The 15,722-nt window shown below is 40.0% G+C and overlaps 1 protein-coding gene and 1 non-coding gene across 4 annotated transcripts; both read left to right on the top strand.

Annotated features, from left to right (window-relative positions):
* The first annotated feature begins 7,292 nt into the window (after positions 1 to 7,292).
* LOC125147252 (U6 spliceosomal RNA) lies at positions 7,293 to 7,401 on the top strand. Its single transcript, XR_007145087.1, has one exon. It is a non-coding gene; the product is annotated as a U6 spliceosomal RNA (small nuclear RNA).
* A 737-nt stretch (positions 7,402 to 8,138) lies between these two features.
* On the top strand, positions 8,139 to 14,944 carry LOC125147197 (membrane-spanning 4-domains subfamily A member 4D-like). Of its 3 annotated transcripts, none has more exons than XM_047824279.1 (7): positions 8,139 to 8,478; positions 11,156 to 11,325; positions 11,666 to 11,800; positions 11,981 to 12,037; positions 12,629 to 12,760; positions 13,785 to 13,886; positions 14,349 to 14,944. In XM_047824279.1, the coding sequence occupies exons 2-7, from the start codon at positions 11,206 to 11,208 to the stop codon at positions 14,436 to 14,438; spliced, it is 636 nt and encodes a 211-aa protein (XP_047680235.1). In that variant the 5' UTR covers positions 8,139 to 8,478; positions 11,156 to 11,205; the 3' UTR covers positions 14,439 to 14,944. The 3 variants fall into 3 exon arrangements, with proteins under 3 accessions (XP_047680235.1, XP_047680236.1, XP_047680237.1); XM_047824280.1 differs by having other exon boundaries at positions 10,284 to 11,325; XM_047824281.1 differs by lacking the exon at positions 8,139 to 8,478 and adding an exon at positions 8,742 to 10,864.
* Positions 14,945 to 15,722: the final 778 nt, after the last annotated feature.

Genomic DNA, 15,722 nt, shown 5'->3' with positions numbered 1-15,722 from the left:
AATTGGAGGGAAAATCTAGCATTTTCCTTTTTGAATTCATACACTTTTTACCTTTATAGAAATAAAAAACAAGAGCTCAGATGCTTACCACCACTCTACTAATGTGTAATTGACCTATAAAAAAAAAACTGTATGTTTAAACTACAGATCTGGGGCACCTGGGTGGCTCAGTCGGTTAGGAGTCCAACTTCAGCTCAGGTCATGATCTCACAGCTTGTGAGTTTGAGCCCCACATCAGGCTCTGTGCTGACAGCTCAGAGCCTAGAGCCTGCTTCAGATTGTGTCTCCCTCTCTCTCTGCCCCTCCCCCGCTCACATTCTGTCTCTCTCTCTCTCTCAAATAAACATTGAAAATTAAAAATAAATAAATAAATAAACTACAAATCAATTATGTGGAGTGCCTGGGTGGATCAGTCGGTTAAGTATCCAACTCTTGGTTTCGGCTCAGGTCGTGATCCCAGGGTTGTGGGTTCAAGCCCCAAGTCAAGCTCCATGCCTGCTTGGAAGTCTCTCTCCTTCTCTTTCTACCCCTCCCCCTTCAAAATAAATAAATACACATTAAAAAAAATAAAGTACCTGGGAGGGATCAGCTCATACATTCGCTTGCTGTGTTCAGGGAACCTCCTGGGAAAGGTTTAGAAATAGATTCTCATAAAATGATGTTCCCTAGTCTTGCACTAACATCTAGTTAAGATTGAATGATGTTTGGGGACACAGGTATGTGTTTCTCCTATTTTCTTACATATGGTGGCTTTTCTCTTAGATTCTTAGATGGCTTGCTCAGGCTGTGCTGGTGCCTAAGGCTCATGTAAGTTTTCCTTGAGTTGTCCCATGCAAGGAAAATGTAGGCGAAATTAATCTTATAAAAGCTCTTTGTTAGGTAACGGCACTAATTATTGGAGAAGGTCATCATTGTCTAAGGGCATTTCTTTTTCCATAAAAAAAATTACCCAACTCTCTGGCTGCAAATTTAATGTTGCAATTTCATAAGCCCTTAGAGCACTTCCAAGCTGTGCTGTGAAATGATCTCAATAGTGGGGATCATTTGCGAAGGTCAGGAAATAATTCTCCTAAAACCCATATTCTGTCCAGAATGTGCAACACGGAGTATTTTGGTCCCCAAGACTGGCTAGCTAGTTTCCTTGGTGCTGTTTTATCCAATTTTACATAACAAATAATAAGGATTTTTTTTTTTTTTATCAGGGTAAGTACTGTGATCCATGAAGAAGGTGTACTTGGTATGGAATTATATTCTCTAGGTGTTCATTATTCTTTTTTTTAATATTTATTTATTTTTGAAAGAGAGAGAGACAGAAACAGAGACAGAGACAGAGAATGCATGGGAGAGGGGCAGAGAGAGGGAGACACAATCTGAAGCAGGCTCCAGACTCTGAGCTGTCAGCACAGAGCCCGAGGCGGGGCTTGAGCCCGCGAGCAGTGACATCATGACCTGAGCCAAAGTCAGATGCTCAACTGACTGAGCCATCCAGGTGCCCCATAAGTGTTCCTTATTCTTGTTGAGAAGTAGGATATTGCGCAAAAAGGCTCTCGCTTCCAAAGGGTGTGTTTTGTCAGTCAGGGGTCAACAAAAGAAAAATGGTAAAATACCATTTTTTCATCGTGAAAAATGAGTCACAATTTGTCCAGAGAGACATGAGAGAGGAGTGACAAAACTTTTGAGCTAATTATAGTATTATGAAGATATAAGAAAAATACGCTTTTTCCTAACAACACACAGAATAAACACAAATGCATTTTTTGTCTTTTTTTCACTTTTTAAAAAATTTTAGCGAGGGATGGTGGGAAAAGGGCAGAGAGAGAGAGAGAGAGAGAGAAAATCCCAAGCAGGCTCCACAGTCAATGCAGAGCCCCACGAGTGGCTCAGTCTCACGGATCATGACCTGAGCTGAAATCAAGAGTTGGACGCTCAACTGACACCCAGGTGCCCCACAAAATACATTTTGAGTATGGGAAGACAGAGTGCAGGAACTGTCATTGCTAAGAATTGGAATAAAGCCAGAAAATCATGGGATAATTCTTATCAGATTATTAGCCTGCATTAAACACAATGCCACCTGAGTCCTTTTACAAATTCAGTATCTAGGGACACCTGGGTGGCTCAGTTGGTTAAGCAGCCGACTTCAGCTCAGGTCATGGTCTCCCAGTCCGTGGGTTCAAGCCCTGCATCAGGCTCTGTGCTGAGAGCTCAGAGCCTGGAGCCTGCTTCGAATTCTGTGTCTCCCTGTCTCTCAGCACCTCGTTTGCTCACGCTCTGTCTCTCCCTCTCAAAAATTAATAAACATAAAAAAGTAAAAAAAAAAAATCAGCATCTAAATACTAACTTCTATGTGTTTATGCCTTGTCTTTCCTACTTATTCTTCTCATTGAAAATAATAACAGTGATTTTTTTCCCCCTTGGTTATTCTCCTGGGAAAAAAAAGGCATTAAATTTCTATAAAAGGATGAATAGGTTTTACAGTACGTAATTGAGTCAGAAAAAATATTTGTTTTCCTTTATTGTTTCTAGGTATTTTCTTCATATAGCATGCTTCACAAAATTTTTATAGTGCACTCTAGAACTGGAGTTGGAGCTCCGGTAAAAACATCTTTGTGGGGCAGGAACACCAAAACTAATGGTTAACGTTTCATTTCAGCCTCATTGATGGGGTTCAACATATTTTAAGACAAAGTATCCAAATGGAGCAAGCTTGCAGGCTAGGACCTTCTGTTTCCTCTCAGAGTGATTTGACATTACTTATTATGTTACTTACTAGCCTTTCTAACTCTCCTTAATAAGACAGAGGTCACAACATTCTTCAGTAGCCAAGACACAATGTTAAACGCGGACTAATATCATGTCTTTCCTGCTCAAGATTTAAAACAGTTCCATTGTCTAATGTCTTTCATTTGGCATAGCGCCCATGTTTTACTTTGAAGCTTTATGGGTGGGAATTGCGTATGGAATCGTAAAGATTCGTCCTTCTATCTGATCTTCCTGGCCAACACACCCTCTGTCAGCAAGGGAAGTGCCAGGTTGTAAAGAACAATAGTATCAGGGGACACAACTATGGATGTTCAAGGAGGAAATCCAGACACCTACCAAGGCCAGTCGGGGCCAATGCCTTTCCCTCAGGAGGCACAGACCAATCTGCAGAATTTCCTACGGGGGAGCCAGTCGTTCTGGGGTGGTTCATGTTCCCCTAAATTAGCTGTAGGTCAAAGTTACAGGAAGACCTAAGACAAGAGTGTGGAGTGATCACAGTCATTCCCGTATCCAGAGGACAATGGGGGCGTCATCAATAAGAGGCTGCATCTACCATTTAGTCCAGTCTCCAAAATGTCCTGGATTTGAGAGCTCTGAATTTAAAATTTAGACGCTTACACAAAAATTTCTCCAAATTATAGGAGCTCCTTCAAACAGGAGGCAATTAATTTGCAAAGAGTAAAGTTTATTTCTCCTAACTCAGAGGCACTTTCTCATTTGCTGGTTGAGCCAAATCATGATTGGCTTGATGATCATTTGCATGTGCATTATGGCCAAAGCCTCCTTTTCTGTGTTCTGCCTCTATGCCTGCAATTGAAAATTCCTCCATTTTCCTTGGGGAACCAATCTTTGTAATCACTTCGATTTTTCTAGCAGTTAGACTATGTACATATTCTTAATATCTGTTTCATGTGTTGTTGTTTTTGAGCACAGAATTTGGGGAAGCCTATTGAGAATTAAGAACCATTCAATGCTAGGAGAGAAGACTACAGATGATATGTTCATAGACTGACTCGCTTCACTCTATTCTTATATGAAGTTAATTATATCTAGAACTCTGTCTATTATGTCGGGAAAGAAAATTACAAAAAGAAAAAAGAAAAAAAAAAGATGACTAGTTCCTCTATGGTTTTGGAAAATTAAGAGTCACAGAATAGGTCAATCTATGTTTCCAAAAAGACCAAGCTGTCTCAACTTCTCAGGTGTCTCTTTGCACTGAGTTGAGGTTCCAGAATGATTCTTTCCCCCCAAACTCCCTAGAATTCTTTTCTTCCTTATACAGGAAAAATTCCATAGTGGAGGATAGCAAATTCTTCCATAACTTTTCATAATTTCAACTCACGGTGCTTAGTTCTATTTTAAATGTAGGGCACACATGTGTAATCATTTGTCAGTTTAAAGAATGTGAAATAAGAACGAGCTTTCGGAATCTCTTTCAGATATATGTCAGCCTAGGATGAACACTGTGAATGCCATATTAACAGGAGTATGGCTCATAGTCTTTGCTGCCAGTTTGGGCAGGTTCATTTATGACATGCAAAACATATTAGATGATTTGCTCATTGTTATAAGGATTTCCTGGTCCAGTGAAATAATTTCCTGGTATTTTTCCACATACACAAAATGACTTCCAGAATGTATTCTCAATGCAGGTGGCAGAAATGCACAGATTATCACTGAAAGGCCACTTGAAGTAAGAAAATCAGGGCCTTGACCCTGAATGAATAAATTTCTCTGTGCTCTAAGTTATTGGTCATGCGAAGCCATGTGTACCAGGTAAAGCTAACTAAAACCTTTTTTTAGGCGAGAGCAGAATGAATGTCAATGAATTCATTCAGTGAATTTGATGCCTGTCCCTGGAAGGTAAACAATGAAAAGTCTAGATGTTTTGTTCCTTTCAGAACGATGATGGACAAAGCCCACGATTCTCTCTACAGACATCACATGGAGCCTATGCTGCCCTGATACACTGAGGACATAGTCAAGATTACTATGAAGTTAAAAAGGGTTGTTAAGATACTCCAAATTACATAAGCTTCAATAAAGCAATCTTTGCAAATCAACAGGCTTTCTTTCATGTTAGTGATGTCAGGAAGAACAAATAATAGGAGCTCGTGTCACTGTGTGAGTGTAACTACAAATTTGAGTGTCTGTATGATATAGTGGTTAATTATGCTGCATAGTCACTTAAGTTTGCTCTGTAGAGGAAGTCAGGGTGGGACATTTTATCACTGATGAGAGTAGGTCAATCATTTATGAATGAGAGCAAGCACGGTCAATGGCAAAACTTATTTTGCTCAATCCTGTAAACTTTTTCTTCTTTTTAATTTTTTTTAAATTTATTTATTTTGAAAGACAGAGCACGAGCAAGGGAGGGGTGGGGAGAGAGGGAGAGAGAGAGAATCCCAAGCAGGCTCCACGCCGTCAGCACAGAGCCCAATGTGGGGCTCACACTCATGAACCATGAGATCATGACCTGAGCCGAAATCAAGAGTTGGACACTCAGCCGACTGAGCGACCCAGGTGCCCCCCGTAACCTTTTTCTATGCAGGATTTTAATTGGCAGGGGATTATTATTCTAAGGCTCATCCCCTTTGTGCTTGAACTTGCCATCTGGGGGCCTCTGCATCTAGTTACCAGGGCTGTCGCTATGATGTGGTCTCAGTGAAGGTCTGTGGTCCAGAGGAGTTGGAATGTTTTCTGGGACATTCTCTGCCATTTTTATATTTACCTCCTTATTGTTGTTAGCCATATAAAGCATATTAAAGTCCTGAGCCCCTGTGTCGTGTTACACATCTGTGTGAGAAGCCCCTCGTGTTCAGTTTTGCCCCTAAGATCCACGTGCATAAGATTAGACTGGGTACACATTGAGGAGGTGTCTACGTGGTGTAGGTGTTTGTATCAGAACAAGACAAAAGTAACCCGAAGAAGGATCCACAGGACATTGGGAGACCTAAGGCCACGGGCAAAATACATATCATATGCTCCTCTGTTGTATGTCTTGATTTCTCCACAGATGGCAGTTGACTTGTCCTCCAGTGAGCATGGACCCTCTATAACATCTCCATATCATGATTATGATGATGTGGCTTCCCAACCCACTTAAGTTGTTTCATTTATCTCTTCAATGAGCAAGTCTTGGATTTGTTCTAGTTTGTGTTCTTGAAAATATATCCACGTCTCCATAGCAAAGAGGGCCTAAGGTGTCCTCAGAAATATAGGGGTCACAGGTTTGTTAAAGCTGACTTTGTTACAGTCGCCTGCTCTTTCCATCAGTGTATGACCATTGAACATAAAAAATTAAGTATACAATGCTTATGCCATCAGGACTGTCATCATGTCAGAGCCTTCTTAACAAGAAGAAAGAGACTGTTGGAAGTCTGTTGGGGATTTAAGACACCAGTCTGCTCCTGCAGAGCATGTCTCAGGACCACTGATCTGTACAATTTCTGGAAAGTCATTCACTTCAGACCACACTGTGAATGCTATTTGGAATTATGCAATAGGCCATCTGTGCCAGAGTGTGATTTTTCTGATGCTTTCTCTACAGAATATAAATAGCAATGAACTATAAATAATTAAAAATAAACCCTGTCCTTAACATCTTACCTTGTAGTAGGCTCCCCAGTTTCCTGGGTCTTTGGACTTGGACCCAAATTATACATTGGCTCTCTGGGCTCCAATTGGCCGATTGTGGAACTTGGGACTTCTCAACTTCCATAATCACCCATGCCAAGTCTTTATAATAAATGTCATTGCCATATCAGTGCATCCTATTGGTTCTGCTTCTCTAGAGAACCCCGATTAATACAAATAGATCTGTATCATGAAAAGAAACTGAATTCGTAATTGAAAGGCTTCTCACACAGAGAAGACTGGGGGGAGATGGCTTTGCTCCTGAATTCTATCAAACGTTCAATGAAGAAATAATACCAATATTACACAAATCCTTTCTGAAAATAGAAGAGGAAGAAAACCTATAGAGCTTTTAAAAAAATGTTTATTTTTCAGAGGGAAAGAGAGCACACAAGTGGGGGAGTGGCAGAGAGGGGTGGGGGGACAGAGTATCTGAAACAGATTCTGTGCTGACAGCAGATAGCCCGATGTAGGGCTTGAACCCACAGACCATAAGATCGTGACCTTAGCCGAAGGCAGGCACTTTAGAGGTTATTTTTGAGGCAAGCACTAACCAGCTCTCCCACCCCCCCACAAAAGGATTTAAAATATCATAGGAAAATAAAATATGGATATATTTACATGAGCTTAGACCCATATATCCTTACCAATATTAATAAATTAAACCCAGAAATATGTATAAAAAAGATACTTCATAACCAAACTGGTTTATGCCAGGTGCATAAGATCTTTTTACACCTTTGAATACAGCATAAAGGAGAGAAACCGTATGGTCATTACAACAGGTGGAAAAAAAGCTGTTGAAAGAGGTTGAACTCCTTTCATAATAGAGCTTTTCAGCAAATTAAGAATATATTGAAAAATCTTCAGGTTAAGAAAAGGCAGAGCAAGGCTCGCTTCAGCAGCACAGGTACTACAATTGAAACCATATACAGAAGATTAGCATGACCACTGCACAAGAATGATGTGCAAATTCATGAAGAAAAGGCAGAGCATTCCTTTTGATGGATTCAAAACAGAAGCTAACAAGAACAGTGACCCTTAACTCTTTTATACAGCTGTTGCCAGACCCAAGGATAGGAAAAGAGCATCTTTTCTTCCCCTTAGAAGCTTTACCTCAAATGCTTATGCCTTGCAGGAAGCAGGGTGGTGGTGAGGAACAGTGAGATTCTCTATCATTCATGATGGGAACCCATGGGCAAGTCCCATGCAAGAACCCAGAGAAACCATAGAGTCGAAAGGATGCCATATTTCTTCTTTCTTTCTAAGTTAAAGGATAATTTAGCCAAGGCTATAAAATATGCAAAAGCTCCCTTATATTTTTGGATAATATAATTCCAGAGATATGGGAAAATAGCACATTACTCCCATCTCTGGATTTCCTGGCTTAGGCTCTATAAATATTGAGTGCTATTTTCCTATAATAATTTGTCAGGCAGTAGAAATGGGAGTAAGAAAGCTAAAGTCACTATAGAAGAACTATCATTGTTAACCAAACATACAAAGTATAATCTGGAAGCAAAGAGGGTAAAAATCCCATATTTATGGAAAAATCTCACATTTTTTATCCAAGGTGAGGACTTCTATGGACAAATTAAGATTTAATTGTAAATCAAAATATCGCCCCAAACAGAGAGCACATGCTTCTTTCAAAAGGTCTTTGGGAGGGGGTGGGTAAATACGAATTGAGATTTGCCCTCACAATGAGAAAAGAGTGTGCAAAGCTTTGGCACTCAAAACTGTGGCTATCTGAACAGCAGAGATAAAGGATTATCTCTGTCAACATGATGCAATTTACCCCATCAGAGAAACCCATCTGCAAGAAATACAGCACAGAAAGACGCCTTTTAGGGTGAGGCTTCATTATCTCTTCATACAACAGGGAGTTATGTCTTGTTGAGGAAAACCTACGTCTACCAAATTCCCACAGCTTATAGTCCCTGATAGGGACACAGAGCATATACTGCTTGATGCTCTGGGGAACTTCCTTGGAAAGACTCTGAGACTGACTCTTTGGACTGATGTTTCCAGGTCCTGTACGGATATCTAGTTAAGACGCAATGCAGTTTGGGGACAGAGGTATGTATTTTTCTTTTATTCTTATTTAGTGGCTATTCCATTGGCCTGTAAGGGGGCACTAGTTATCTGAGAAGGACATAAATGTCTAAGGGGATTTTTTTCCCATAAAAAAAAATGCTTGCTTTTCTAGTAGCAAACTTCATGGTGCAATTTTATTTTTAATTTTTTTAATGTTTATTTTTGAGAGAGAGAACACAAGTGCATGTGAGGGGGAGGGGCAGAGAGAGAGCGGACAGAGGATCCAAAGCAGGTTCTGTGCTGAGAGCACAGAGCCTGATGTGGGAATCGAACTCACAAACCATGAGATCGTGACCTTGAGCTGAAGTCAGACACTTAACTGAGCCACCCGGGGGTTCCTTAATGTTATAATTTTAAAGACCCATAGAACCTTTTCAGATTGTGCTTTGAAATTATCTCAGCCATGTAATCATTTTCAAAAGAGAGAAAACAAGTGGTCTAAAAATCATATTCTATCTAGAATTTGCAACACAGAGTACTTTTCCAGTGTTGCCCAAGTCTAGCTCGCTAGTTCTTTTCATGCTGCATTATCCAATTTTTTGTAACAAATGATTACTTCTGATATTTTTTCTGAATAAAAGAACTTTGATCCAAAAAGGAGATATTCTTGATCTGGAATGATCTTATAATCTTTACTCTTGCTGAGAAGAAGTATATGACATTGAGTGGGCAATCAGTTCTAAAGACTGTTTTGTAAATCAGGAATCATTGAAAAAATATTTTTAAAAATGTTGACTTTACCATCATGAACAGTGAGTCACAGTCTGTTCAGAGAAACATATTTTTGCTTCAGATATGATTAATAATAAGGAACAGGATTAAAGCTTTTGTAAAAAGCAAATTAGTGAAGACAGTACCATACTATTTATAATGTTCCAAGATGTAAGAAAAAATACACATTTATTTCCATACCTAACATAGATACTCTGTTGGTAATAACAACAGAGATGATCAGTGTGAGAAGACGGTGTTCATTGAACACCCATTGAAACAAGGGTAGGAATAAAGTCAGAATATCATGGAACAATTCTATATAAAAGATTATTGGTCTGCATTAAACACAAATACTTCTATTTCCACTTGGATCCTTAGGCAGATCTAATGCCTAAATACTAGTTTTCTTTGTGCGTGGCTTTTCCCCATCCATTTTCCATTTGAAAGTAATTATTCAGGATGCCCCCCCATAGTAGAAAATCTCCCCAAACTCAACTGTTTATAGCCTAGTGTTGAATGGAAGCCTTACCAATAACATAAACAGTCAATTAACAAATATATTTTATGTTACATGTACTATGTACTACATTCTTACAGTAAAGTAAACTAAGGGAAATGTTACTAAGAAAATCATAAGGAATAGAAAATACACTTACAGTACTGTACTGTAAAAATCCACATTTAAGTGGATCTGTGTGGCTCAAAACTGTGCCATTCAAGAGCCAACTTTATAGTGTTTTTTTTTTCTTGGTCAATCTCCTAAGAATAAAAGGCACTAATTTCTGTAAAAGAACCATCAGATTTTATAGAACTTAATAAAGATAGGTAGAAGAAATATCGGTTTTATCACTACTGTTTTAATATATTTTCCTGATAAGTTTGAACACACCTGTATACCATGCAGCTAAAATTTTTTATAGTGAATTCTAGAGGTGACATGAAATTGTGGCTGCATGGACCATATACCAAGATTCCCATGATCTCATTTCAAAAAGATCTGTACACAAGACAGAGTATCCATTGCCGTCATGATGAAGATAGCAAAGATGATACTATTTTTTGTTTATACTCAGGATGGTCCCTGTGTTCAAATAAAGAAAGATTTCTTGGTGTCAGAGAAGGAAAGCCTTCCGAACGTGAGCATTTTTGCTTAGCATTTCTGTAAGCAGATCACGAGTGGAAAAGCGAGGATTTGGGCTTAGGCAGACACGGCTCCAAGCCACCTAGCTGGCTATGCCAGTGCAGAGCCATATGGTCCCTTCCGGACTTTCTGTGAGTTGTGCCTAGTTTGTATGGCGACTTGGAGGTAGGAAGAGGAAGCCAGCTCGGAGTCTAAGAACACGCATGCTGCATTGTGGCTTCTTGAGTCAAATGCCGTGTGTTCTCAAACTTCAGAAAGAACTTCCTGAACCCAGAGACCAAGCAATAATAGCTCTGTCAGATACTACCTAGGAACAGAGGTGTAAATGAAAGAATTCTGCACAGCAAAATAAGGAATCAAAGTAACAAATATCGTCTCTCCATGGGGTCGGAATACCAGGACTAGTGGGCGGTATGTATTTTCAGCTTCAGGGCTGAGGTGGCCAACCTTGTTTCAAGACAGAGGACCCATAAGACACATGCACCCAAGCTAAGATTCTCAGCTTCCTATAATGTAAGCGTACGTTACTTACACAGCCTTCCTGAAACTCAATATAATAGAGAGTATGTCAATCTGAACTGCCTGAGGTACATCATTAAATACTTAATAAGTGTCAGATTTCCCACCCTTGAGAACTGAAACAATTACAAGTGTCCTAATTTCTTACATTTAGCACCATACCTGTCTTTTACTTTAAAATATTTATGTGCGTTAACTATCGCATGGAATCAAAGAGACTAATCCTTTTACCTGATCTTTCTGGCCAACACATGCTTCACTTGTGTTGTGACTCAACACCCCCAGCGGGGTGAGCAACAGGGTTGTGAAGAACAACGGTACCAAGGGACACAACTATGGATCTTCAACGGAGAGATCCAGCCATCTACCTGGGCCAGTCGGGGCCAATGCCTCTCCCTCAGGAGGCACAGAGCAATCTGCAGAATTTCCTAAAGGGGGAGCCAGTTATTCTTGGGGTAAGTACAGTGAAGGTCATCTAAGGATTCTGAGGTGGCTCACATTCTCCTAAATTCACTCTGGGCCAAAGCCACATGATTACCTAAAAGTGTGGAGTGGTCACAGTGATTCCTATATCGAGAGGACTATGGGACTTTTAAATAAGGGACCGCATATACCATTTAGCCAAATCACCAAAGTGTTTTATATTTGGGAACACTGAATGTAAATTTAGGTACTGATCATGGAATCCCCAAATGAAAGTAGTCCTGAGTCATTTACAACCTCCAAATGCGGGGCAAGTAATTCAAAGAGTAAAGCAAATTCCTCCTAACTCGAAGGTACTTTCTCACTTTCTAGGTGAGCCAGATCATGATTGGCCTAATGAATATTTGCCTGTGGATCATGGTAAAGGTCTTTCTTTCATTCCACAAACTACATCTATTCCTAGAGAACACGGTATATACCTTCATTTTCCTTTTGGGACCAATCTTTGTAAGTAAATTGGAATCACTTTGATTTCTGTATTACTTAGAACTTCCGTAAAATCCTTAATAGTTATCTATCAGCACAAAATTTAGGGGAAAGTATTGAGAAATATTTGGTGTTAGGAAAAAATACTATAGAATGAGAATACATTCACAGACTAACTCATTGAACTTTATCTTTGTACAGTTAATTTTATCTGGAACTATGTCTATTGCGTCTGGAAAGAAAACAACAAAAAAAATGGTGCGTTTACCTACAATTTCAGAAAATTAAAAGAGGCATAGCATAAATCAGCCCTCATTTCCTGGGATGCCTAGGTAGGTCAGTTGGTTAAGCATCCAACTTCAGCTCAGGTCATGATCTCAGGTTTGTGATTTTGAGCCCTGCATTGATTGGGCTCTGTGCTGACAGCTCAGACAGAGCCTGGAGCCTGCTGCAGGGAGATTTTGTGTCTCTCTCTCTCTCTGCTCCTCCCACTCTCTCTGCCCCATAAGCACTTCTCTGCTTATGCTCTCTTTCTCTCATTAATAAATAAACATTAAAAAAATGTTAAATCAACCTTTGTTTCCAGAATGATCAAGCTGTCTCAGATTCCCAGGTTTTTCTTTGCCTTGAGTTAAGATTCCAGAATGATTCCTTCCCTATTCCCCCATAGGTCATGCTGTCTCTGTCTGGCTCAGATGAGAAATTATCCAATAGTGGGTAACAACCCTGGGCATAATTTTGATGAATTCCAATTTTACTTACATTTTAAATATAATGCATACATATGTACAATCATTTGCCAGAGTCAAGAGGGTAAGAACAGGGACTCCGTTTCTGATTCTCTTTCAGATCTGTAGCAGCCTTGGAACGAACACGCTGGCTGCCATATTGGCTGGAGTGTCGCTAATAATCCTTGCAATCAGAACAGAAGTCTCCAGTCACTACTTATCAGAAACAGTTTTAGCTCGTTATTTCTTAATTGTAAGTATTGAAAGACCTAGTGGAAAAAATATCTCCTGATATCTATCCACATATATAAAATTCCTTGCAGATGTCATTTTCATCCCAAGGGAGCAAGGGGGGGAGGGGCGTGTGGCACCTGGGTGGCTCAGCCAGTGAAGTGTCTGACTTTGGCTCAGGTCATGATCCTATGGGTCGTGGGTTCCAGTCCCACGTTGGGCTCCTCACTGACAGTGTGTAGCCTGCTTGGAATTCTCTCTCTCTCTCCCTCTCTCTCTGGCCCTCCCCAACTCATGCTCTTTCTCTCAAAATAAATAATAAAATAAGCTTAACAAAAATTTGAAAACAAAAACAAAAAACACAAGTGGGTAATAGGGCATAGCTTAAAACTGACAAATCACCTGAAGAAAGATGGTCAGGGCCTTGACCCTGAGTGAATAAATATCTCTGTACTACACATTATTGGTGATGTTAGGATCTAAGTACATCAGGTGAAGCTAAGTAAAACCCTTACTTTAGATAAAACCAGAATGGGTGCCAATGAATTCAGTCAATGATTGTGATTGCTGTCTTCATCAAGGTAAAGAGGAGTCTAGTTGTAGAGTCCATTCAGCACAATGACAGACAAAGTCCAGGATCCTTTCAAGAAAGTACGCTCAACAAAACCGACACTGATCTACTGATCATATGATCAAAATCACTATGAGCTACAAAGGGATCTTAAAACATTCCAATTTGTAGACACCTCAAGAAAGCATGGTTTGCAAATGAGCAGACTTTCTATCGGTGGGTTATGTCGAGGAAGAAAGTGGATAACGGGATCTCACTTCATCTGTGGGAAAATTATAAAGGAATGAAATTGCAAATTTGGGAGTCTGTAAATTACAGTCATTATGGGTATCTCTGCCCAGATTTTATCTGAAGGTGGGGCCAGACTGGGATATTTTCCTACCCTGGGTTATGAAGGAGAGTGTGCACGGTCCACGGCAGGCCCTCTCTTTCTCAGGCCTTTAATCTTGTCTCTCTGCATGATTTTAATTTGCAGGGGATTATGATTATGAAACTGATCCTCATAATCCTGGGACTCATCGTCTCGGTGTTGCTGTCTGCATTTGGATGCAGTGCTGTCTGCTGTGATGTGACCTCAGTGAGTTTCTGTTATCCCGAGGACTCAGAATGTGTTTTAGGGTATTCTCCACCATTTGTACATTTACCTCTTTAAGTTTTACTGAACCGTTCAAACCGTAAAAAACTCTTAAACCCCTCTTTCATGTTTGGAGTCCCTCGCACTCTGTTTTGCCACTAACAGCAGCCAGCGTTAAGATTGGCCCGACACGGATACTGACAGGGCAGAGCTTGCCTGGGATTTTCATTCTCTCTCTCTCTCAAGATAAATGAATAAACTTAAAAAAAAAAAAGAAGAAGAAGAAGAAGAAGATTGGATCGGGCATTAGTGGAAGGTTGCTTGGCTGGACGTAGACGTTCATGTCAAAAAGAGTGGCCCCAAAGAAGGTCTGCACATTAGGAGAACTAGGACCAGGGGCAAGTGAAATGTCATATCATATCATGAAATGCCATCTACTGTGTTGTTGTTTTTTTTCCTCCACAGGTGGTTGTCGATTTATCCTCCAATGACTGTGGAGTTGCCGTAGCCTCTCTTTATCATTATTATGATGACGTGGCTTTCCAACATGCTTAGTTGTTGGAGATACCAACTTTTGAACCATTCCTGGACTTCCTCTAATTGTATCATTAAAAGTAAATCAGTAATCATGTAGTAAATAGAGTCTTAAGTGTCTGGGGGGGGGGGGGGGATCCAAGGTCATAGATTTGCTGATGTTGACTCTGCTGGGGCCCCCTACTCTATCCTCAATTATGATTCCATTTGGACATGATCAATGAAGTATGTGATCCCTCCACATTGGCACTGGCATCGTCTCATACCGTTGGCGGTAGGAAGAAAAGGAACACACCAGAAAGGTTGTAGGTATTTGGGGATTCTGGTCTGGCCTTGGAGGATGTGTGCCAGAACAGCTGATCCCCACAATTTCTGAGAAGCCCTTCACTTTGGACTATAATGCTAATGCTATACTGGGAGCTGTGCAATAGGCCAGCTAGGTAGATCATGTGCTTCCTGACACTTTCCCTAAAATGTACAATTTTCTATGACATAAATGAATTAAAATAAACCCTGCTTTTATCCTTTAACCTTGAAGTAGCCATAATTTTCCTTTATTTTCCATTTTGGTGTTCTCTGTCCCATTACGATTATACATCATGAAGTCAGTGATGGCCTTTTCATTTCAGGGTCCTATAAAAGCAACCCAATGAGTAAAGTGTGACTGATGTTTGAAAATAGGGAAATACACACACTTTATGCACACAGGTTCTGCTTTTTCAGTGATTGAGCCCCTGCAGGTCCTTATTCTCCTTTGCGTCGTGGATCCTGACTCAGCCTGAAGGAACCCACACACTGTGTGGCAAGGGAATAGTGATCATCACATTTTGACTTTTTGGAAAGGCCTGGAACACTATCAGTTTGTAATCTATAGTCAAAAGACACATGTGGCCTCTCTTAATATATGGCTAATCACAATTTAAGGAAGTGCTAGCAGATGGCTTAATGCAATTCCGCCTGTACCGCCTATAATAAGATCAGAAACTGGCAACTCACTGTGTGATTCTGGCTTAGCTGTTGCCACAGTCTGACAGCATTTCATCAACTACAATATATTACTGGCACTTAACACTGTCTTAAACACTAGACTAAGTCTATGGAAACAAACAAAAAAATGTAGAAAAAACATCCAAAGCAAACCTTATCTCTTCTTTTAATGCTTTTTCACAGAAAGGAAAGTCTGCTATACTCATTTACTAGTTCTAGATTTTTTTAAAAGATTCTGTAGGATTTTCTACGTAAACAACGATACCTTCAATAGGGACATTTATATTTCTTACTTTCCGAACTTTAGGTCCTTCTTTT

The sequence above is a fragment of the Prionailurus viverrinus genome, chromosome D1 (assembly GCF_022837055.1).
Source record: "Prionailurus viverrinus isolate Anna chromosome D1, UM_Priviv_1.0, whole genome shotgun sequence".
Classification (NCBI taxonomy): domain Eukaryota; kingdom Metazoa; phylum Chordata; class Mammalia; order Carnivora; family Felidae; genus Prionailurus; species Prionailurus viverrinus.
Note: the sequence above shows the minus strand (reverse complement) of the source record. Positions and strands in the feature narration are given on the sequence as shown.

Excerpts from the sequence above, each read along its gene's own strand:
- LOC125147197 (XM_047824279.1), top strand. The coding sequence starts at position 11,206 with ATGGATCTTCAACGGAGAGATCCAGCCATCTACCTGGGCCAGTCGGGG. Across the intron at positions 11,326-11,665 it reads GGGAGCCAGTTATTCTTGGG|GTGAGCCAGATCATGATTGG; the intron begins GTAAGTACAGTG and ends CTCACTTTCTAG. Across the intron at positions 12,038-12,628 it reads AGAAAACAACAAAAAAAATG|ATCTGTAGCAGCCTTGGAAC; the intron begins GTGCGTTTACCT and ends ATTCTCTTTCAG.